The 25,482-nt window shown below is 42.5% G+C and overlaps 1 protein-coding gene across 2 annotated transcripts in view; it reads right to left on the bottom strand.

Moving 5' to 3' along the window:
• The window catches only part of LOC137617865 (MRN complex-interacting protein), a 74,955-nt gene that overhangs the window by 9,055 nt on the left and 40,418 nt on the right, over positions 1-25,482 (bottom strand). For both annotated transcript variants that reach the window (XM_068347815.1, XM_068347814.1), the window contains exon 3: positions 13,701-13,950. In XM_068347815.1, coding sequence (XP_068203916.1) covers positions 13,701-13,950 — 250 coding nt within the window. The remainder of the gene's footprint in view (positions 1-13,700; positions 13,951-25,482) is intronic.

Below are 25,482 nucleotides of genomic sequence, written 5' to 3'. Positions count from 1 at the left end.
CTAGAGTGAAGATTGTTGATACAAAGATGCTGAAAATGTATCAGATCAATTTGAGTTAAATATTACTGTCTATCAGAGATCAACACCAAGTCCCATATTTTTCCTCAAAGTAGTGGAGGAAACTAAAAGGACTTAAAAGAGCACATCCCCTGGAAGCTAACATATGCATATGTTCTCGAATTACTGATAATAAAAAAAAAACATAATCAGGCTTGTTTTCACCAGAAATTAGGCAAGAGAATGTTAATCACTTGATTCTGTGGATGCTGTAGGAGAGGTAGGGGGGTATTTGAATACTGTGTTCCTAATATAATTGACTATGCTTCATATACTCATTATTGCAGACTATAAATGCAGATATTTTAGATGTCCAAAATCTATGATAGAAGGAAATAATGAGAATTATAGCATCAAAATGTTATTTTCATTAGTAAAATAAATTTTGAATATACTTACCCGATAATCATGTAGCTGTCAACTCTGTTGCCGACAGAAATCTACGGTCGGGATACGCCAGCGATCGCTATACAGGTGGGGGTGAACACCACAGCGCCATCTGTGGTCAGGTACTCCAGTACTTCTTGTCAACACCACCTCAATTTTTTCCTCGGTCCACTGGTTCTCTATGGGGAGGAAGGGTGGGTCAATTAAATCATGATTATCGGGTAAGTATATTCAAAAATTTATTTTACTAATGAAAATAACATTTTTCAATATTAATCTTACCCGATAATCATGTAGCTGATTCACACCCAGGGTGGTGGGTGGAGACCAGCATACATGTTAACAAAGAAGCTAAGTATCCCGTATTTTATTTTATTAGTTATTCAAAAATAACATAAAATAAATAAGTACCTGGTAAGGAAGACGACTTGAACCATTACTCTGCCTTTATTAAGTACGTCTTTCTTACTGAGCGTAGCGGTCCTCTTAGGATGCTGAACGACTCTTAGGTGCTGAAGTATAAAGGGCTGCAACCCATACTAAAGGACCTCATCACAACCTTTAACCTCGGCGCTTCTCAAGAAAGAATTGACCACCCGCCAAATCAACAAGGATGTGGAAGGCTTCTTAGCCGACCGTACAACCCATAAAAAGTATTCAAGAGAAAGGTTAAAAAGGTTATGGGATTATGGGAATGTAGTGGCTGAGCCCCCGCCTACTACTGCATTCGTTGCTACGAATGGTCCCAGGGTGTAGCAGTTCTCGTAAAGAGACTGGACATCTTTGAGATAGAATGATGCGAACACTGACTTGCTTCTCCAATAGGTTGCATCCATAACACTCTGCAGAGAACGGTTCTGTTTGAGGGCCACTGAAGTAGCCACAGCTCTCACTTCATGTGTCCTTACCTTCAGCAAAGCAAGGTCTTCTTCCTTCAGATGAGAATGTGCTTCCCTAATCAGGAGCCTGAATAGGTAAGAAACTGAGTTCTTAGACCTTGGAAGAGAAGGCTTCTTGATAGCACACCATAAGGCTTCTGATTGTCCTCGTAAAGGTTATGACCTTTTTAGATAGTACCTAAGAGCTCTAACTGGGCAAAGTACTCTCTCCAGTTCGTCCCCCACCAAGTTGGACAGGCTTGGGATCTCGAACGACTTAGGCCAAGGACGTGAAGGAAGCTCGTTTTAGCAAAAAACCGAGCTGCAAGGAACATGTAGCCGTTTCAGATGTGAAAACTATGTTCCTGCTGAAGGCGTGGATCTCACTTACTCTTTTAGCTGTTGTCAAGCACACGAGGAAAAGAGTTTTTAATGTGAGGTCCTTAAAAGAGGCTGATTGGAGAGGTTCAAATCTTGATGACATAAGGAACCTTAGGACCACGTCTAGATTCCAGCCTGGAGTGGACAACCGACGTTCCTTTGAGGTCTTAAAAGACCTAAGGAGGTCCTGTAGATCTTTGTTGGTGGAAAGATCCAAGCCTCTGTGGCGGAAAACCGCTGCCAACATACTTCTGTAACCCTTAATCGTAGGAGCTGAAAGGGATCTTACGTTCCTTAGATGTAACAGGAAGTCAGCAATCTGGGTTACAGTGGTACTGGATGAGGAAACTGCATTGGCCTTGTACCAGCTTCGGAAGACTTCCCCTTTAGACTGATAGACTCTGAGAGTGGATGTCCTCCTTGCTCTGGCAATCGCTCTAGCTGCCTCCTTCGAAAAGCCCCTAGCTCTTGAGAGTCTTTCGAAAGTCTGAAGGCAGTCAGACGAAGAGCGTGGAGGTTTGGATGTACCTTCTTTACGTGAGGTAGACGTAGAAGGTCCACTCCTAGAGGAAGAGTCCTGGGAATGTCGACCAGCCATTGCAGTACCTCTATGAACCATTCTCTCGCGGGCCAGAGCGGAGCCAACCAACGTCAGCCGTGTCCCTTTGCGAGAGGCGAACTTCTGAAGTACCCTGTTGACAATCTTGAACGGCGGGAATGCATACAGGTCGAGATGGGACCAATCCAGCAGAAAAGCATCCACGTGAACTGCTGCTGGGTCTGGAATCGGAGAACAATACAACGGGAGCCTCTAGGTTATCGAGGTAGCGAACAGATCTATGGTTGGCTGACCCCACAGGGCCCAAAGTCTGCTGCAAACATTCTTGTGAAGGGTCCACTCTGTGGGGATGACCTGACCCTTCCGGCTAAGGCGATCTGCCATGACATTCATATCGCCCTGAATGAACCTCGTTACCAGCGTGAGCTTTCGATCTTTTAACCAGATGAGGAGGTCCCTTGCGATCTAGAACAACTTCCATGAATGAGTCCCTCCCTGCTTGGAGATGTAAGCCAAGGCTGTGGTGTTGTCAGAGTCCACCTCCACCACCTTGTTAAGCTGGAGGGACTTGAAGTTTATCAAGGCCAGATGAACCGCCAACAGCTCCTTGCAATAGATGTGAAGTGTCCTTAGCTCCTGATTCCATGTTCCCGAGCATTCCTGTCCGTCCAAAGTCGCACCCCAGCCCGTGTCTGATGCGTCAGAGAAGAGACGGCGGTCGGGTTTCTGAACAGCCAAAGGTAGACTTCCTTGAGAAGAAAGCTGTTCTTTCACCACGTGAGAGTAGACCTCCTCTCTTCGGAAACAGGAACTGAGATCGTCTCTAGCGTCATGTCCTTTATCCAGTGAGCCGCTAGATGATACTGAAGGGGGGGAGGTGGGGTCTCCCTAACTCGATGAACAGGGCCAGCGATGAAAGTGTCCCTGTTAGGCTCATCCACTACCTGACTGAGCATCGGTTCCTTCTCAGCATGCTCTGGATGCAATCTAGGGCTTAGTATATCTTTGGGGCCGACGGAAAAGCCCGAAAAGCTCGACTCTGAAGATCCATACCCAGGTAGACAATGGTCTGGGATGGGACGAGCTGGGACTCCTCAAAATTGACCAGGAGGCCCAGTTCCTTGGTCAGATCCATAGTCCATCTGAGAATCTCCAGACAGCGACGACTTGTGGGAGCTCTTAAAAGCTAGTCGTCTGACGGAGCCGGACACAAGATCATGGTACTGCTGCACAGTCTGTGAACTGTCAACCATGGGGAAGCGAGGAAGTACAGTGACAACCCGAAGCTGTCTAGACTGTCTGGGTCGTACAGACAACTCCTTATCGGGTTGCTGAGGTTGCCGCACTGCGTCACAACAAGTCACTTCTGCTGGTTGTTGAACGTCTTCCCAGTGACACACTGACTCCGTAAACAAAAAATCCTCTAACAAGGACTAAGCTTGGACTGCATGTCTTGCAACACAGCTCAAGGTCTATGGGAGCAGGTGTGGTAACAGACGGGGTTAGCGACTGAAGTGGAACCATTACCCTCCCTGGAAGCATGCTATGCTTAAATAAAAGTCCATAGGAGGCTAAGCAGCTAAAGGCTCCTCTCCAAATGACAGAGTCCTCAAGGGAAAATCAGAAGGAGGGAGAATAGCACTTTCTCATCTACAGGAACCATATCCGAGAAAAGCTAAGTTCTCTCAGTGAGGGTTTCACTGGTGCAAAAGCAGCAGACTAGAAGGCAACGTTATGAAACTGCTTGACAGTCTAGTGAGTTGGCAACAACCAAAGATGTGTGACTGAGAAGCATGCGGTAAGGTATGCAGAGCATGCTGTATGCAGAGCATGCTGTATGTAGAGCATGCTGTAAAGTAAGCAGAGCATGTTGCATGGCGTGCGGCTTATACTGCATGGGATGAGGCTCATGCTGCATGGGATGAGGCTCATGCTGCATGGTATGAGACTCATGCTGCATGGGATGAGGCTCAAGCTGCAAGGGATGAGGTTTATGCCGCATGCGTTGAGGAGGATGCCGCATAGTATGAGGCTCCTGCCTCATGGGTTGAGGCGGTTGCCGCATAGCATGAGGCTCCTGCCTCATGGTTTGAGGAGGATGCCGCATAGCATGAGGCTCCTCATAGCATGAGACTCCTGCCTCATGGGTTGAGGAGGATGCCGCATAGCATGAGGCTCCTGCCTCATGGGTTGAGGAGGATGCCGCATAGCATGAGGCTGCCTCATGGGTAGAGGAGGATGTCGCATAGCATGAGGCTCCTGCCTCATGGGTTGAGGAGGATGCCGCATAGCATGAGGCTCCTGCCTCATGGTTTGAGGAGGATGCCGCATAGCATGAGGCTCCTGAGAGGTTCCTGCCTCAAGAGTTGCGTCTGCCTCAAGGGTTGAGGAGGTAGCTGCGCAGAGAGAGGCTCATGCTGTGAAGAATGCGGTTGCTGCATGCGTTGAGGCGGCTGCCTCATAGCATGAGGTTCCTCAAGAGTCGAGGCTCTTGCCTCAAGAGTTGAGGTTCTTGCCTCAAGAGTGGAGGTGGCTGCCGCAAGAGTTGAGGTTGCTGCCTCAAGGATGGTGGAGGTTGCCGCAACGCAAGAGGTTGCTGCCTCGAGGATGGAGGAGGTTGTCGCAACACATGAAGCTCCTGCCTCAAGGGTAGAGGAGGTTGCTGTAAAGCATAAGGCTCCTGCCTCAAGTGTTGAGGAGGTTGCCGCATAGCAAGAGGCTCCTGCCTCAAGGAAAGTGGAGGTTGCTGCACAGCGCTGGTATCTGGCAACTCCCAATGCGGCAGCTCACGCGTGGAGGTAGGTTGAGGAACCTCAACATCATACGTCTGGCAGGGTGGACTGCGCAGAGGTGGAGTTGAGGCGGCTGCCTCATGAGCGCTCGCAGGAGGAGGTGTGCTAACCTTCTCTGCCTGAAACTCCTGCATCAACACCGCAAGCTGAGACTGCATTGTCAGCAGCATAGACCACTAGAGTTTAAGAAAGACAACAACAAACGGAGCTACTGTCCGTTGAAACTGAGGGTCTAAAACAGCTGGTGCGGCAACAGACGGAGTTACTGTCTGTTGCGATACCACCTTGCCTCTCTGGGAGGTGTGCAGTTGTCGTACTGCAGCAAGTCCGAACTGACCCAGTGCTAATGGCACCACCTAGGAGTTGGACTTGCGCGGAAGGGACCGACTTGCACTTAAAAGCTGCAAGATTTGGTCCATGGTTTCTGCGAGAAACCTCTTCCGCAGACGAGGAATAAAAGGGCTCTCTCGTCTTTGTGTGGGTGGGGTGATCACGTCGGCTACGTGAGTTGGTAACACCCGAAACCACGGAGGGAAACGTCTGTTCGTCGATCAAGGCCTGCTGAACCCATAAGTCCTTCGACATTACTTCTCCCCTGGGCTTGGGAGCTTGTAAGAGGTCCCAGACTAGGCGAACAACTAGCACGAACAGACGAACCCTCGAACGCAACACTGTAACACTTTGCGCTTATCACTTTATCACTTTTGATTTTCTGTTTGCACTTATTTCACTGAACTCGAAACTTTAAGTGGTTTGTACCTGAAACACGCAATTCTATCCTTCATTAAAAGTTAGTAATTGCGAAAACAGTATTACAATGTAACAGAAAAACATAATGAAAGATAAATAATTCAGTGGCTGGAAAAGAGACTAAACACTAGATCAAATAAACTACGTTTAAAATCTCTCACCGCATAAAGCCTGAGAACAAGAATAAAACTCTAGAAACGTTTACCTTCTTCCCCTAAAGAGACTAGGGAGAAGAGCAAAAACGATAACAACGTTACCCGCTTGAACGAAACGTTTATCCTCCTCTCTCTCCCTCCGTCTCTATCTCTCTCTCTCTCTCTCTTGACTTAGCACCTGAGAGAAGAGCCCAATTATATATATCGTTAAAACATATTATTGTTTAAGGGAAAAAACTGAAAGATTTCCCAAATAAAAAGTTCCTTTATTAGAATTAAAACCATTTAAGCTAAGAAAGAATGAACAAAACGCTAGAATCGGTTTACTCTTACTGCAACGTGACACCGTGATAGACTCTCTCTCTATCGTAACGATAGAGCGCAAGTTGAACGTTCTGAACGTCAACAACTGCAGAGACAAAACAAAACGTTAGTTCAACTTTGAAAACAGTACAAGACTATCAAAGAAATTCTTTCAAAAACATTAAAATAGCATAATATGTTAACAGGTAAAAACAAAATGACGGGCTCAATGTTAATTAACTTCGGTTCCAAGAAAAGACCGCCTACTATTAGGAAAGGTCGAATATAAACAAATATAAAAATTAATTTTAATAAGTTTATAATAAAAGGAAGTTAATCAAAGAGGCCTATAAAAGGCAGAGAGATATAAAATAAATCTATAACTTTGTTAAGCAAAATTAAGAGAGTCTATACTCTCTTCGACACCAACACTTCCGTCTAAGGGAAGGGTCGGCCATTTAAAAGTGAAAGAGAGTTCATACTCTCTTCGTACCAAAATTAAATCAAAAATTAAATCAAATTAATTCCAAAAACTTGCTAAGCTAATGATATAGCTTCCTGAATAGCGAAGGCTAAACTCTAGAGCAAATACATCACCAAATCGTGAGCAATAACTCCAGAATCAACAGCGTATCCATGTAGGTCTAGCCGGAGGCACGACAGAGGAAAAATTGAGGTGGTGTTGACAAGAAGTACTGGAGTACCTGACCACAGATGGCGCTGTGGTGTTCACCCCCACCTGTATAGCGATCGCTGGCGTATCCCGACCGTAGATTTCTGTCGGCAACAGAGTTGACAGCTACATGATTATCGGGTAAGATTAATATTGAAAAATGTATATTAAAAGTACAGGGAAGGAAATAACTTGGAGACATTTACATTGAAAAGACAAGGGAGGACAAAGGCAGGTTGTTAAGACAAAGAGGAGTTAGGGAATAATGAAATCCAAATTATAATGGAGAAAATAGAAGAAATTAAATATTTAGAATAGCAATGAAAATTAAGAAAACTAGAAAATACATAAAAGTAACAATCAATGGAAAGTTGAAATTGAGAAATTACAGTTGACATAAAAGATGTCATGGAACAATACTGGCCAAGTTTTGAAAGTGTCCTCATTTTGAAGCAAAGAATATGAAGGTAAAGTTAACATTAGTGACTACTAAATATTTTTATATACAAAAAAGGTTAGGAAAGCCGCTAGAAATAATTTTAGTGTTAAACCTCCAACACCATTAGGAATAAAACAAGTTCTATATAATCAGTTTAAGGGTCAGTCATTTAAAGGGGTGACAATAATAGATGAAAGCATGAAAAAGAAGCATGAAACCTGAAGCACTGAAGAGAGTACAGTATTAAAAAAATATGAAGGAAAATCATTTTGCAAATCTGAGAGATGAAAATATTAAGTAACTGTCAAAACAAATAATTGTCCATTTAGTTCATTATTAAGGAAATTGACCAAACAGGTGATCTTTACAGTATATTGAAGTAATAAAAGAAGTGCACTGCAAATAGTAAGAGGTTATATTATGTATTTTTACATCTTGAAAAGGTATATGGTTCAGCACCATGGCATACAACTATGTAGTCTTTAAAAGGAAGAGAGAACTGAAAATTCACAGAGCTTGAGATGGTACTACAATTTATCATGAGATCCAGAGTTAAGACTATTGCAAAACTCTCTCTGCAGCCAACTAGGGCTATTAGGTCTATAATTTTCACATTGTTTCAATTCCCTGAACTTGTTGAATTATTGCAAATGGTGGAAACATGTAATTTCCAGGTTGTTACAATTCTTTAACATTCCATCTACTGCCCAAGCCTGCTGATCTTTAACTGGAGAACATTATGTTTATATTCTCCAGTTCAAACATAATGCTAAGGGGTATGCTCCATGATTTTTATAAGTCTGATCCCTACTGTTAAAAGCATCAGCAATTCAATCTCATTTCCCTGGAACAAATCTGGTTATCAGAGAGATACCTTTTTTCTCTGTCCATAATGGAAGCTCCAGGGCTAAGAGAAACTGCTGCTTGTTGATATAGATTGGCTGTCCTCTAGTTGTTCACTAATGTATATCCTTTGTTTGATTTAATGCCTTGAGAACTTCAAGCATCTCTTAAGTGGTTCACATAAAGATCTTGTTCCTGCCAACTCTACCTCCCTGAAAGGTGATATTGATCCTCACAAAACAGATTCATCTGAAATGAGGGAAAGTCGGAAATCCTTGATGCTAACATGATTCCCTGTCTGAGACAAACAGCATCCCCACACTAAAAGACCTTCTTGATCCAAGCAAGGAGGTATTCAAACCCTCTTCAGGTTGGAGCTCTTGTCCCAGTTGCAGTTGGAGTATATCTGAAAAGTTCTCATCTTCAACCTACCATTGAAGTCATTGTGCTTACAACTTTCATTCAAATATGAACTATCCATTCCTATAGTGTCAAAGTCATCTCTAAAAGACACCCTATTGTAATTCAGAATCCTTGATTGTGGTATGGAAGTTTGTAACTTTGGCTTTGATTTGTGTTCTACCTCTAACTGCATTAATTATGAGGCCCTTGTTTTCAAAATTAAACAGATGAGAGTATGTGGGTCTTTTCTTAGTATCACTGTTGAGTTTATAAGTAATAGACTGCAAGCAGTTTTTGATGGGCACAAGAATGACTTTACGAATGCAATATTTGGTGTTACTCAGAGTAGAATTTTCAGCCTATCACTTCTCATATTATATACTTATGGTATGTGGTTTGGCTTTGAAAGAAAAAGATTGTTAAATATGCAGATGACACTATTCTCTTTGCATCAATTCTCTCTCGTGTGTAGACCCGTAGTTGCCGAACCCTTAACCCTTTTACCCCAGGGCTCTTTGGAAATTTCCAACCCTTAACCCCCAAGGGGTTATTTTTTCCCCAGTATATTTTGCAGTATATTTTTTTTAAATTGCTCTAACAGCGTTAATTTTTGTCATAGAGAGGTCAGGTTGGTCTCATTCTCTTGGAAAATGTCTGATTTTTTTCAAAAAATTATCAAAAATATGAAAAAAAAAATTTTATAGCATTTTTTTGCAAGGACGTACCGGTACGTCTATGGGGGTAAAGGGATGGGTTTTGTGAAACGTACCAGTACGTCCTTTGGGGGTAAAAGGGTTAACAAAGATCAGGCTAAGAATAGTGCTTGGTGTATATTATAGGGAATGAATTTGAACTCAAACAAAGCCAAAATATTATTGTAAGTAATCCAAAGGTGGTGGCTCCTCAACATCCTCATTATTTCCTTGACAATGTTAATTTTGCTATATACAACTCATTTGAAATTTCAGATATGATTCTTGATTGCAAATATACTTTTGAAAAACACATCCGGTCTGTTTCTTCTTCAATTGCAAAATTATTAGCATATTGAGGAATTACTTTTAGAATTTTGTTAATCTATCTGAAGAAATTTTGTAATCCTTTGATTTTACCATATTTTGAATATTGTTTTTCTGTCTAATATTTAGCTGCAGACTCTAATCTTATTTTTTTTGGACAAAGACATGCACTATATTAAATTCCTTATCCCTGATCTGGTCATAAATCTCTGTTACCGTTGTTCAGTCAGTTCTTTATGCATGTTATATAAGATTTTTTTTATAATTCTGACCATCCTTTGTATGCACATCTCCCCAGACTGTACCCTCCAGTAAGTAGTAGGCTTACTATGTATGTGGTTACTTCTAATAGTGTTGACCATTTCCATCATAAAGCAAAATACAGTACTATACAGTATTCGATCTAGAAGTTCTATTCTGGCTATGACCAGATAGTGGAATGATCTTCCTAATCTGGCACTTGAATCAGTAGAAGTTCAGATTTTTTTGCAAATGCCTTTCTATTGAACAGGTTGACATAACTCTTGTTTCATATTATGTGAATTATCTATATATCTTTATTACTGTACTAATCCTAATATATTTTATATTTTCTTTAATATTTCTCATTTATATCTTATTCATTACTTCTCTCTCTTCTTTCCTCACAGGGCTGCTTTTCTTGTTAGAGGACCTGTGCATGTATTATGTTACTTTTATGATAAAGGGTTGTAGCTTGGCTAGTAGTAGTAGTAATAATAATAATAATAATAATAATAATAATAATAATAATAATAATAATAATAAAATACAGTAATAATCTTTTGGTACATTTAGAAATATTTCATAAGGGAAATATAAATATTGTAAAACATCAGATATATTAATACAGCAGTAGGGTATTACCATTATAAGAAGGCAAGCTCCAACTCGAGGGTCTCTATAGGGGAAGAAGACCAGACTAAAAATTAGATGGAGAAACAAAAATACAAACTTTAAGAAAAGGATAATAGATAAAAACAAATTCAGATAAATGATAACGTTGTATATCAGATGAACTATGAAACAAGACTTATTAATAACATAGTGTCTCCACTAAGTTTGAACTTTTTCCAAAGGTCCACTGATTTAATCACTGTATTTTATCATAGACTCTTTCTACATTTAATTACAATCAGAATAAAACCTCTAGAATACTGTTTATTACCGAGCTTAACTAAAGTCAGGACTTTTCAAATTAACCAAATACCCCCTAGTACTTTATGATGGAAGATATGGATACAAAATATGATCAAAATTATGAAAAATCTTGTTTATAAATTTAAGATGAGAATCAGCAACCAAAGAGCAGACAGGAAAGTAATATTCAAAACATGGCAGAATAAAGATTAAACATTCCAAATATCTTGAAGGATATTCTTAATAATAACTAAATTATTTTTTTATGCAATTAAGAAAAGAATTTGCATTAAAAAAAATCACACCAAGCTTTTTCAATGGGCTGCATGCAATTAAGAGATCACTCCTAATACACTGACCTAGGCAGGGAAGATCCAATATCTGAGACCTACTAACAATCATGCTTGGCGTTTTGTTTCAGTTTACCTACATCTCCCATAATTTGTACAACGTACAAATTCAATATAGATTTCTGTTAAGAGATTGGATCAGTGCAAAGACAGTAGCACCATCTGCATAAAAAACAAGCTTATTTTCAAGGCCAAACCACCTATGATTAAATAATGTAAAAAGTAAAGAGCCTTGACCACTATCATAAAATAATTCAGGGATTACCTTCTAGAGTCACAATAAACTCCCATCTGTTTAAAGGTTACTCATGAGTGGCAGAAGTAAAGGATAATGACAATGCCCTAGTAGGACAATTTCCTAGAGACTGACTATATATATGCTGTACATATGATCAGCAACCAAACCCACTCCACCCAAGTGAGGGCCAGGTAATGGCCTATGGGCTTCCCCAAACCTCCCCATCCTTAGCTCACATGGTTGGAGGTTGCTTGAGCGGGTCTCAAACCCCAGTCCAGCAGATCACCAAGCAGGGATGTTTCCAATAGGCTACCACAACCCTAGATTGAAAACAAAAGCCTAATGAACTTCATGGCCAGAATCAATGAATTTCTGTATTGGAAATTCCATGAAGAAAATCACATGCACCCAGGCTCTTACAAATGACAAACTACAAACTCAAGAACAGATGATGTCTTTCAGCATTCAAAAGTTTTTTCAACAAATTTTCTAAAACTTCAGATAACATAGTACAGTCCGCCCTCACTTTTCATGGGTTCATTCTTTGCGATTTCACTAGTTCGAGACATAGAGTACCGTATAACCTATTAAATAAAAAATCACATTCACAAGTATTCTCACGGTATGACGATTTCAAACAGTTCACGCTCCTTTGCAACCAGCTTGCTTCGCGCTACTTCCCTCTCCGCACAGCACAACATCCTATCTCACCCTACCTCGGCATCAGCCTTGCATTGTCTCTCCTCGTGTGTGAATCTCCCGCTTCGGTCCTTTTTAAGCAAAATCATGTTTTCATGTAACATAGTGATGCATTTGTGTAGAGTAGTACATACTGTACATCTACAGTACCTTACCCAATAAATATAAACACTGTACAGGAGTGTAATTCCCTACAGTACTGCGGAAGAGACGACGCATCAGGAGTTGCATCATGCTTCAAGACTGCTACGTAGAACTTTGTACGAAAATGGTTAGTGGTCGTCATATAAAGAATGTACACTTAGTTATTCGTAAATGCAGTTTAATTATATATTTATTGTACAGTACAATAATGTATAGTACATGTACATGTATTGTTCATTAACTATACGATACAGTACTGTATGTAAATTACTACATATATTGTATTCTGTGCGAGTCGCCCAAACAAAAATAGCGAACACTTAAGTACAGTTAGCTGTACTGTAGTGATAGCACTGTACATATGTTACAGTATCAGCAAATACTGTATTATATTAGATAGGAACAACAGCATTTTGTTGTTAAGTGTCCCGATGACTACTGTAATGTTACGTAATTCTGTATACTGTACTGCACTATAGCCTTATCATGTCCAGTATGCAGTGTATACATGTGTACATGGACAGTACTGCGCACTCAACTGGAATGTCTTCATTCAATTACAAAATACTTATACTGTGATAGAAATAACGTAAAAACAATATTAGGCAGTATTTGGTGTGTTAATCAACCATGCAAAGGCAATGGACAGTGAGTTGGTAGGGTTCAGAGTTATCCCACCGTAGGGCAGCAAGTATTCGCCGATTCTCATTCTTCGCGCCTGTCTCTGTTACCTAATCTCCCGCAAAGAGCGATGGCTGACTGTAGTTATATAGATTAGGTAGTAGTCTGCAGGGATAAATTTACCACAGCCAAATTCACCTTATGTAAAAAAACAACAATGAAAGGCTAAGATAAGGCCTCAGTTACCATTTACTTTGTTTGGAGTGATAAGATTTTTATCCCATATTTTTTAGGCATATTGTACACAACTGGAATCGATAAAATATAATCCCATTCATTTAACAATCACACATCAACATTTACAAGTGATGACATTTTTCTCACGACCACAATACGCAATAAAAAAATGTGTACAGGTAATGGGTATACTGTATATACAGTATAATGGAATAATCATGGTTATAACAAAATTCAAAAGCGGAAATTAGAACACAGAATGAGTTCAGCATACAGTAAATGTCCATCAATCACTCGGATTTACTCCACTCAAGATGTAGAAGTAAGACCGGTTCAGGGATGTTTCACATATTGTCTAATTACTGCTTGGTTTATGACAGTTCAGTACAGTATTAGCAATACAAACTTGTCAAGTCTCCCTTAAAAACCAGCAATGAAGACATAATTAAATTAACCATTCTATTAAGCTGCTGGTGATACACTTATACTTGAGAAAATATTCTTATCATCAATTTTGTATAAAATAAAAACTATAAACTACTTCCACTTGTCTTCTCTATTAGTGTCATTATCTCAATGCTTTTAAATAAATGATATTCAATCCTATTACATTACCTGTGTTTGAATGCCCTGGAGCATGGATTGTTGAATCCTCAGCATGAATTTCTGAATCCTCCTGTTCATCATTATATTCATTATACCTTCCGTGTTCCTCAAAGGAATTATTGACCAAATGTTCATCATATACTTGATTCTCAAGTTGAATTTCAAGCTTTTTTTCATGGTCTAATTCAAGATCACCTTGAAGTCTGTTAAGCTTTTGAACATGGATACGACATTCTTTACCAGTACCTCGACCATACTCCTGAAAAAAGATATGTACAGTATTTGAATTAATTTCAATGTTTGTTAAAAAAGAAAACCCAGTTTCTTGTGTGAAGCTCAATATCACAAAGTATCATTTCTGCTGTTGTCAAATTATGGAATGATTTTCCTAATCATATACAGTATATAGGTGCAGTGGTGAAACTTCATAACTTGAAACTTGATGATAATAATTTTCTTTTGAGCAGGTTGTCATAAGTCTATTTTCATGGGTTATCTCTTGTTTCTCTTGTTTATTTGATAGTATTTTGTTATTGAACCTAATTTTGACATTTTTATGTATCTCTTAAAGGTTTAAAGGCCACTCATGAATGGCAGGGGGGGACACTGACATTGCCCTATAGACTGACCATATATACATATGATCAGTGCCCAAGCCCCCTCTCCACCCAAGCTAGAACCATGGAGAGCCAGCAAGGGCTGCTGATGACTCAGCAGATAGACCTATAGTCACCCCAAACTCCCCATCCTTAGCTCACTAGGATGGTGATATTGCAGCGATCAAAAGGAACTAACGAGTTTGAGCGGAACTCGAACCCAGTCAGGGACGTTAATTCATTGGCCACCGCAACCATTCTAAAGTTTATTTCCTACCTCACTGTTTCTTTATCCGCACTAGGTTTCTTTCCAGATTGGGGGCACTAAATCTTGAAGTAGTCAGGTTTTCCAGGTTCAGTTGTGGCTTGGCTTCTAATAGTGGTAATGATAATAATGATAATAATAATAATAATAATAATAATAATAATAATAATAATAATAATAATAACACTTGTAATAATAATATGTGTAATAATAATAATAATAATAATAATAATAATAATAATAATAATAACTAATACTACAAATTTTATATCATTTGTACTTTTCCCAGCTATACAAACCTGAATCATTTAATGCCATTACTTCTGGTTCTGTTTTCTAAGTCCAACAATCAAAAAGAATTCAGTAGATTGCATCATGTTATGTTGCTGGGGAGCTACTGCACTCTTTTGTAGACTTGAGGCAGAACCTTTAGTAAATGACTCAAGTTTGTATAGCTAGGAAATATACAAATTATATAAAATTTGTAGTTTATTCCTATGCAGATATAAACTTCTGAGTCATTTAATAAGGATTCTTCCTTAGGTGGGATGAAGTCTCCGTGCTGTAGAAGGTCTGCCCTTTACCCCAAGACACAATTACTATAGTAATAGCAAGATATCAAGTGTGAATTATCTGTGAACAGTGCAGCCGCCTTGTACTAGGCAGGGGCTTCTGTTCTATTCCAAAGAGTTTTTTACCAGGGTGAAGTGATACGAACATCAAGTGACTTATAATATTAATGTATACAATATATCATTAAGATATCATTCCCCATACACAGGGTATTCTTACCTGCATTTAAGAGATTTTAAGTGAGGGCTTCAAGTTCTATCAAAATCGCCATTAGCCTTTATACTCAACCCTTATGATGCAGAGTAACTGGTGCCTGAGAGTGAAGCAGTTACTTGTTCCATTAGACCTTAAATATGTTATTTTCATTAGTAAAATAAATTTTTGAATATACTTACCCGATGATCATATAGCTGTCAGCTCTGCTGCCCGACAGAAAAACCTACGGGCGGAATACGCCAGCGATCGCTATACAGGTGGGGGTGTACATCAACAGCGCCATCTGTCAAGTAGGTACTCAAGTACTCGATGTCAACATAGAACCAATTTTCTCCTCTGTCCACTGGGTCTCTATTGGGGAGGAAGGGTGGGTCCTTTAATTTATGATCATCGGGTAAGTATATTCAAAAATTTATTTTACTAATGAAAATAACATTTTTCAATATTAAACTTACCCGATGATCATATAGCTGATTCACACCCAGGGGGGTGGGTAGAGACCAGCATTACATGTTGACATTATTATGAGCTAAGTATTCCGTATTTCATTTTAGCAGTTATTCAAAATAACAAGCATAAAATAAATAAGTACCTGGTAAGGAAGTCGACTTGAACAATTACTCTGCCTTTTTAAGTACGTCTTCCTTACTGAGCCTCGCGATCCTCATAGGATGCTGAGCGACTCCTAGGAGCTGAAGTATGAAGGGTTGCAACCCATACTAAAGGTCCTCATCAAAACCTCTAATCTAGGCGCTTCTCAAGAAATGACTTTGACCACCCGCCAAATCAAGTAGGATGCGAAAGGCTTCTTAGCCTTCCGGACAACCCAAAAATATTAATAAAACATTTCAAGAGAAAGATTAAAAAGGTTATGGAATTAGGGAATTGTAGTGGTGGAGCCCTCACCACTACTGCACTCGTTGCTACGAATGGTCCCAGAGTGTAGCAGTTCTCGTAAAGAGACTGGACATTCTTAAGATAAAAGACGCGAACACTGATTTGCTTTTCCAATAGGTTGCGTCGAATATACTTTGCAGAGATCTATTTTGTTTAAAGGCCACGGAAGTTGCGACAGCTCTAACTTCGTGTGTCCTTACCTTCAGCCAAGCTTGGTCTTCCTCATTCAGATGGGAATGAGCTTCTCGTATTAACAGTCTGATAAAATAGGATAAAGAATTCTCTGACATAGGCAAAGATGGATTCTTAACTGAACACCATAAAGCTTCAGACGGGCCTCGTAAAGGTTTTTAAAATAGAACTTAAGAGCTCTTACAGGACATAATACTCTTTCTAGTTCATTTCCAACCATACGATAAGTTTGGAATATCGAACGATATTGGTCAAGGCCGAGAAGGCAGCTCGTGTTTGGCTAGAAAACCAAGTTGTAGAACATGTAGCCGTTTCGGATGAGAATCCGATGTTCTTGCTGAAGGCATGAATCTCACTGACTCTTTTAGCTGTGGTTATGCATATCAGGAAAAGAGTCTTAAAGGTGAGATCTTTCAGGGAGGCTGATTGAAGCGGTTCGAACCTGTCTGACATAAGGAATCTTAGAACCACGTCTAAATTCCAACCAGGTGTAACCAAACGACGCTCCTTCGTGGTCTCAAAAGACTTAAGGAGGTCTTGTAGATCTTTATTGTTGGAAAGATCTAAGCCTCTGTGACGGAAGACTGATGCCAACATGCTTCTGTAACCCTTGATAGTGGGAGCTGAAAGAGATCGTTCTTTCCTCAGATATAAGAGAAAGTCAGCTATTGAGTTACAGAGGTACTGGTCGAGGATACGGATACTGACTTGCACCAGTTTCGGAAGATTTCCCACTTCGATTGGTAGATTCTAAGGGTGGATGTTCTCCTTGCTCTAGCAAACGCTCTGGTTGTCTCCTTCGAAAAACCTCTAGCTCTCGAGAGTCTTTCGATAGTCTGAAGGCAGTCAGACGAAGAGCGTGGAGGCCTTGGAGTACCTTCTTACGCGTGGCTGACGTAGCAGGTCCACCCTTAGGGGAAGTGTTCTGGGAACGTCTACTAGCCATCGAAGTACCTCGGTGAGTTATTCTCTCGCGGGCCAGAGGGAAGCAACTAGCGTCAACTTTGTCCCTTCGTGAGAGGCGAACTTCTGCAGTACCTTGTTGACAATCTAGAACGGAGGGAATGCATATAGATCTAGATGTGACCAATCTAGTAGAAAGGCATCTATATGAACTACTGCTGGGTCCGGGATAGGTGAGCAAAGTATTGGGAGCCTCTTGGTCATCGAGGTTGCGAAGAGATCTATGGTTGGCTGGCCCCAGGTGGCCCAAAGTCTCTTGCATACATCCTTGTGGAGGGTCCAATCTGTTGGAATTATTTGTCCCTTCCTACTGAGACAATCTGCTATGACATTCAAGTTGCCTTGGATGAACCTCGTTACTAGTGAAAAGTCTAGACCTGTTGACCAGGTGAGGAGGTCTCTTGCGAACTCGTACCATGTCAGAGAGTAGGTCCCTCCTTGCTTGGAGATGTACGTCAAAGCAGGGTGTTGTCCGTGTTCACCTCCACCACTTTGCCTTGAAGGAGAGACCTGAAGCTTTACCAGGTCAGACGTACTGCCAGTAGCTTCTTGCAGTTGAAATGCATTGTCCTTTGACTCGAGTTCCATAATCCCGAGCATTCCCTACCGCCTAATGTCGCACCCCAGCCTACGTCCGATGCGTCCGAGAAGAGAACGTGGTTGGGAGTCTGAACAGTCAGGGGAAGACCCTTTCAAAGGTTGATAAAGTCCTTTCACCAAGTCAGACCAGACTTTATCTTTCCGGAAACCGGGATCGAGACCGCTTCTAGCGTCTTGTCCTTTTCCAGTGAAAAGCTAGATGATACAGAAGAGGACGGAGGTGTAGTCTTCCAAGTGACACAAATTGAACCACGGATGACAGTGTCCTAACCAGACTCATCCACAGCCTGACAGGGCAGCGTTCCTTCTTCAGCATCTTCTGGATGGATAGCAGGGCTGGGGGTTGATCGTCTTGTTCAGCAATGTCCTCATCAGAGGGTTCCACATCCGAAACTGATGAGGAAACGGCAACGGAGTGGGCAACGTCTGACTCGCTGAATCCGGTCGCACTGGTGGATGCGTGACGGAGCCGGACACAATATCATGGTACTGCTGCACAGTCTGTGAACTGTCAACCATGGGGACGCGAGGAAGTACAGCGTCAACCCGAAACTGTCTAGACTGTCTGGGTTGTGCAGTCAACCCCCTACCGGGTTGCTGAGGTTGCCGCACTGCGTCACAACAAGTCACCTCTGCTGGTTGTTGAACGTCTTCCTAGTGACACACTGAACGTCCACAACCACCTCCGAGAGTCGCTTAACGTCAACGTGCGACTGGCAACCCACACTGGGTCGCATCGGTGGAGGAACCACCTCAACTGGCGGACGCGAGTAGGATACCTCAGCGTCAACAGGGCGCACAACCAACCGGTAGGAAGGTTGTTGGCCAGAAGGTTCTTCTCCGTAAAAAATCCTCTATCAAGGACACAAGCTTGGACTGCATGTCTTGCAGCAAAGCCCATTAGGGTCTATGGGAGCAGGTGTGGCAACAGACGGGGTTAGCGACTGAAGCGGAACCATTTACCATCCCTGGAAGCCTTGGTATGCTTTAATTAAAGTCCATAGGAGGCTAAGCAGCTTAAGGCTCCTCTCCAAATGACAGAGTCCTCAAAGGAATATCAGTAGGAGGGAGAACAGCACTTTCTCATCTACAGGAACCATGTCCGAGAAAAGCTAGGTTATCTCAGTGAGGGTCTCACTGGTGCATAAGCAGCAGACCAGAAGGCAACGTTATGTAACTGCTTGACAGTCTGTGAACTGTCAAAAACTGAACTGTCAACCACAACAGGTGTGTGAGGACATACAGCACTGGTGCATTAGCAGCAGACCAGAAGGCAACGTTATGTAACTGCCTGACAGTCTGTGAACTGTCAAAAAACTGAACTGTCAACCACAACAGGTGCGTGAGGACATACAGCACTGGTGCATTAGTAGCAGACCAGAAGGCAACGTCATGTAACTGCTTGACAGTCTGTGAGCTGGCAACAACCAAAGCTGTGTGGGGAAGCCTCAACTCCTGACTGACTAGTCTGCTGCGGGCGAGTGGCGGTAACCACAGTGGGTTGCGGAGGCTGACACACCGTGTCAAAACACGGCAGCTTGTGGTAGCTCACGCACGGCAACGGAGTGCTCCGTGTGTCTGTGGGAGTCAGCATGCGTCTGGCAGGGTCGACTGCGCATGGGTGGAGGAGCTCTCACAACAAGAGTGTGGGAGCAGGCAGCCGCAGCGTCTGCTGGGCGCACAACCGTGGCAGGTTGTAGGCAAACGGGTGCATCGTCAACCTTCTCCGCAGTCGGAGTGTGGGAGCAGGCAACAACCAAAGCGGAGTGGTGGTGCGTGGTGGGGACTGCCGTGGGTTGCGGAAACTAACGCATCGCGTCAAAACACGGCAGCTTGACTCCACCTTCCCACTGCTGATGCGGTAGCTCACGCATGTCAACGGAGGGTGCCGCACGTCGGCTAACGTCAACATGCGTCTGGCAGGGTCGACTGCGCATCGGTGGTGGAGCTCTCCGCAGCCGGAGTGTGGGAGCAGGCAGCCTCAGCGAGAGCTGGGCGCACAACCGTGGCAGGTTGTAGGCTAACGGGAGCAGTGTCAACCTTCTCCGCACGAAACTCCTGCATAACCGCAGCTAACTGAGTCTGCATAGACTGCAGTAAAGACCACTTAGGGTCTACAAAAGTGGCAACAGACGGAGCTACTGTCCGTTGTGACTGAGGGTCTAAAACAGCTGGTGCGGCAACAGACGGAGTTACTGCCTGTTGCGGTACCACCTTGCCTCTCTTGGGAGGTGTGCAGTCGTCGGATGACTGCAGCGAGTCCGAACTGACCCAGTGGCTACACCTGGGCCGTTGGACTTGCGCGGAAGGGACCGACTTGCACTTAAAAAGCTGCGAGATGTGGTCCATGGTTTCTTACGAGAAACCTCTTCCGCAGACGAGGAATAAATGGGCTCTCTCGTCTTTGTGTGGGTGGGGCGATCTTGGGAAGATACGCCCGAAACCACGGAGGGAAAAACGTCTGTTCGTTGATCAAGGCCTGTGGAACCCATAAGTCGTTCGACATTACTTCTCCCCTGGGCTTGGGAGCTTGTAAGAGGTCCCGGACTAGGTGAACGACTGGCACGAACAGACGAACCCTCGGACGCAACACTGTAACACTTTGCACATATCACTTTATCACTTTGATTTTCTGTTTTGCACTTATTTCACTGAAATCGAAACTTTAACTGATTTCTACCTGAAACACGCAATCCTATCCTTCATTAAAAGGTAGTAATTGCGAAAACAGTCGTACAATGCAACAGAAAACATAAATAAAGATAAAGAATTCAGTGTCTGGGAAAGAGACTAAACACTAGATCAAATAAACTACGTTTACAATCTCTCAGCGCACATAGCCTGGGAACAAGAATAAAACCCTAGAAACGTTTTACCTTCTTCCCCTACAGCGACTAGGGAGGAGAGTAAAAAACGAGAACAACGTTACCAGCTTGAACGAAACGTTTATTCTCCTCTCTCTCCCTCCGTCTCTATCTCTCTCTCTCTTTCTCTCTTGATTTCGCACCTGAGAGAAGAGCCCAATTATATATCGTTAAAACATGTTATTTGCTAAAGGAAAAAACTGAAACGTTTTCCAAAAAAAAAGTTCCTTTAATTTAGAATTTAAACCATTTAAGCTAAGAAAGAATGAACGAAACGCCAGAATCGGTTTACTCTTACTGCAAAGTGAAACCGTGATACACTCTCTCTCTATCGTAACGATAGAGCGCATGTTGAACGTCCTGAACGTCAACAACTGCGTAGACTAAAAACTAAACGTTAGTTCATCTTTGAAAACAGTACGAGACTATCAAAGAAATTCTTTCATAAAACATTAAAATTAAAAAAGTATTAAATTCTTTAAAGATTAAATATGATATAACGGGCTCAATGTTAAATAACTTCGGTTCCAAGTTAGGACCGCCTACTATCAGGAAAGGTCGCATATAAACAAACATAAAAATTTATTGTTATATGTTTATAATAAATGGAAAGTTAATCGAAGAGGCCTATAAAGGCGGAGAGATATAAAATATATAGATCTATAACGTGTTAAGCAAAATTACCAAAAACCTAAACACACTTCCGTCTAAGGGAAGGGTCGGCCATTTAAAAGTGAAAGAGAGTCCATACTCTCTTCGTCACCATAATTAAATCTATCCAAAACGAGTTCAAGTTTTGAAATGAAGATAAAACCCCTGCATAGCGAAAGCTCAAAACTGGAATAGTGTACTTCACCAAATCGTTGTGAAAACAAATCCAGTTAGTAACAGCGTATTTAGTAGGTCTTGCCAGTGGCACGACAGAGAGAAAATTGGTTCTATGTTGACATCGAGTACTTGAGTACCTACTTGACAGATGGCGCTGTTGATGTACACCCCCACCTGTATAGCGATCGCTGGCGTATTCCGCCCGTAGGTTTTTCTGTCGGGCAGCAGAGCTGACAGCTATATGATCATCAGGTAAGTTTAATATTGAAAATAGATTATTTTCTGTGCTGCAACAATGGGCCCTATAGAAAAGGTGTCTAAGGACCTGTGTGTGTAATCTTCAAGTGGTTTGTCTCCTCCACACTCCTGCTTTTAGGACTTGAGTTACCGAGTGGTTTTTGAGGAACGCTAGGGTTGCAGCAAACCCAAATATATCATGTACTCGAGGGGGGGGCCCCTAGAGACACTTCCCCTGATGACTTATAGACTCTACTCATGATTTCTCTCAACCAAAAACAGATGGTGTTTCAGGAAACCTTCTTTTTGGAACAGCCAGTGCTCACAAACAAATTGGAGATTCTGGGTCTGAAATACTGCACCCTTTTAGATATTTTTGTACTGTTCTTACAGGACATATTAACATGTCATCTGGGTCATCAGTTACCTTTTTGAGAGACTAGATCGTGAAAGAGTTAAATCCAATATCGTTATGAACCGTATGTTGGGTTTTGGCCACAAATTCAGGAACAAAAGACAAAGGTAGTTCTTTCCACCCTCTGGAATGTGACAAAAGGTGAGATTCACCACACAGTTCACTCCCTCTCTTGGATGAAGCTAAGGCAAGGAGGAAGACTGTCTTCAGAGTAAAATCTCTGTCCAAGGATTTATGCATAGGTTCATACGGGGCTTTCTTCAAGGCCCGTAGAACCTTCATCACATCACTGGAGGGGGGCTTTAGTTGTCGAGGAGGGCAAGACTGCTCTAATCTCTTCATCAATGCTAAGAGTTTCCAAGAATCTGAGAGGTCTAGTCCTTTCAGTTAGAATACTTGGCTCAAGGCCGAGTGGTAGCCTTTCACCGCAGTGACAGAAAGGGCCTTCTTGCTCCTTCCGAAAATTAAAATGTCTGCAGTCAGGGAAATAGTGGGCTTGAGCGGATCAGTATTTTCCCTACGACACCAATCACAGAAGATTTTCCACTTTGCTTGGTAAACTGCTGTGGAAGACTACCGGAAGTATCTGGAAAGCTGCTTCACATTTGGTCTTGAAGAGCCTTTATTGCGGAGGAGACGCTGGATAGTCTCCAACTGTGAGGCAATGTACTGCATTGTGGAATTTTTTTATGTGAGATAGGCATATCAGGTTTTGCCATTCTGGAAGTTCTCTTGGTATTTCGGTAAGAAGTTCCAGCAGGTCTGAATACCCCTCCACTGCTGGCAATCTTGAGGCCACTAGTGTTACTCTGACTCCCTTGGATGTTCTGATTCTGTTCAGTGTCTTATGAATCAGACAGAACGGAGGGAAACGTAGGAGTCTAGACCGTCCCTTGGGTGTTGAAATGCATCTTCCATCACTGCAGCTTGTTCTGGGACTGGAGAGCAGTACACCAGGAGTTTATGATTCAGATGGGTGATAAATATATCTAGAAATTGGAAACCTCGCAAAGACCATTCTGAACCAACTGTCGTCTCACGATGGCTCAGAGGGTATGCAATGACGTTTCGCTTCCCGGGGATAAACCTCACCGAGAGAGAGAGAGATTGCAGGGACTGTTCATTTGAGAATATCTGCTGCTAGGTTGCAGAGCAGGAGAGAGGCTATGCCTCATTGTTTGGAGATGTACAATAGGTCACGATTGTGGAAATGTCATTCATCAAAACCACAGAGTGACCTGTCAGAGTCTTTGCGAAGTGGAGTAATGCTAGCTGCGCTGCTTTCATTTCTAGAAAGTTTATGTTAGAGCTCTTGTATTTCTCTGACCATAGGCACAAGGTCTGTTCCTTTCCATTATGGGTACCCCATCCCTGGCGAAACATTTGTAAACAGCATGAACTGTGAGGGAGGATCTTGGAGGGGTGTTCCCAGTAACAGGTTCTTCTCCTTCAGCCACCACGAGAGGTCCAATATCACCTCTTGAGGTACTCGCAGCAGGATTGCATGATGGTCTGAGGCTTGGGACCACTGGGTCTTCAGAGCCCAGTACACCAAGCAGAGCTGCAATCTCCCAATGGGAATGAGTTCCTCTAACAAGGAGAGGTGACCTAACAACTTGTCACGTCCGAGCAGGCAGGAGGTCCCCTTTCATGAAAGTTACTACTAGAGTCCTAAACCTTGCCACTCCGTGTACAGCAGGAAAGGCTTGGCTTGTCCATGCCCAGATACCTGATGGATTGTTTGGGGATGAGGCTGGTCATCTGGAGGTTTGACTTGATCCCTAACTTAATGCACAGATCCAGTAACAGCTCTTTGTGTTTCAGCAGGAGAGCTCGGGATTTTAAGAGAAGCCAGGCATCTAAGTATCTCATGAGCCCAAGCTGAGACATGGACAAAGACTTTGGTGAAGACCTGAAAGGCTGTAGACAGGCCAAAGCACAGCACCCTGAACTAGAACAGTTGGTCTCGAAAGGGGAATCTTAGCTACTTACTCCAGACAGGATGAATAGAGAGCTCAAAGTAAGCATTTTTCAGGTCTATAGCCAGAAGGTAGTTGTTCTTCCTGATGGCCTGGAGAACGGAGGAAGGAGTGCTATCTACAACCTTGTCTGCAAAATAGAGAGGTTCAAGAGAGAGAGGTCTATGGCGGGTCTCCAACCTCTCGTCAGCTTCTCTACCAGGAATAGATTGCTGAAGAGTCATCGAAGACTTCCTCTACTGCTTCTTTGCTTATCAACTTGGAGACTTCCTCTACAAAGTTGGTCTTTTGATGATCCTTTCATTTACTGTAGAATAATTGGATCCGATTCCTGGTTAAAGGAGGTGGACAGTCTATGAAGGAGATCTGATATCCTGAATAGAGGACTTCTACTGTCCAAGGGTCAGTCCCTAAGTCCTGCCACCTTTGCCAAGTGCTTTGCAGGCATCCAGCAACTGGTGGTAAGCTGGGAGAAAAGCCCTCCCTAGTTAGAACTTCTGCTGCCACGTCCTCTTTGGCCAGAAGGATAGCCTCTCTGACAAAAGTTAGAGCTAGAAATCTGCCTCCCAGGCTGTTTTCCATTCGTGTGAGGGAGAAGCTATCTCTGTTGAGGGGGTTGCCTAAAGGACAAGTTCTTTGCCTGTTTCTGAGGAGTGGGCAACCTAGGAAAAGGTGCTGCTCTGTTGACTATTGGGCTCTGCCCCAGTTTTTCTAACTTCTTGATCGCTTTAGTCATGTCTGAGAATGGAAAGAGAGGAGAGTTTATGAGGTCAGAATTACTAAGGACTGTAGCCTCTCTAGGGGACAGCTGTCTAGAGTATCTTGCTAAGATAGCGTTATGCCTCTTCAGAACAGTTTCCGCACAGGAAACCCTTCTGGTGGAGGAGGAACTCTAGGGGACAGCTGTCTAGAGTATCTTGCTAAGACAGCGTTATGCCTCTTCAGAACAGTTTCTGCACAGGAAAACCTTCTGGTGGAGGAGGAACTCTATGGCCTTAGCGCCAGATCTAGAGCATTCCTTGAACTGATCCCATAGTCGTATTGAGGTTCCTTGAAATAGCAAAATTAGAGAGTGCTCTTGATTAGTGGTCTATCCACAAATAGGCCTGAATGGCTGCCACAGCAGCTACCTCCATATTTGCCAGCTCAGGACTTAAAATTGTGTT

This window comes from Palaemon carinicauda, chromosome 24 (genome assembly GCF_036898095.1).
Source record: "Palaemon carinicauda isolate YSFRI2023 chromosome 24, ASM3689809v2, whole genome shotgun sequence".
Lineage (NCBI taxonomy): Eukaryota > Metazoa > Arthropoda > Malacostraca > Decapoda > Palaemonidae > Palaemon > Palaemon carinicauda.
Note: the sequence above shows the minus strand (reverse complement) of the source record. Positions and strands in the feature narration are given on the sequence as shown.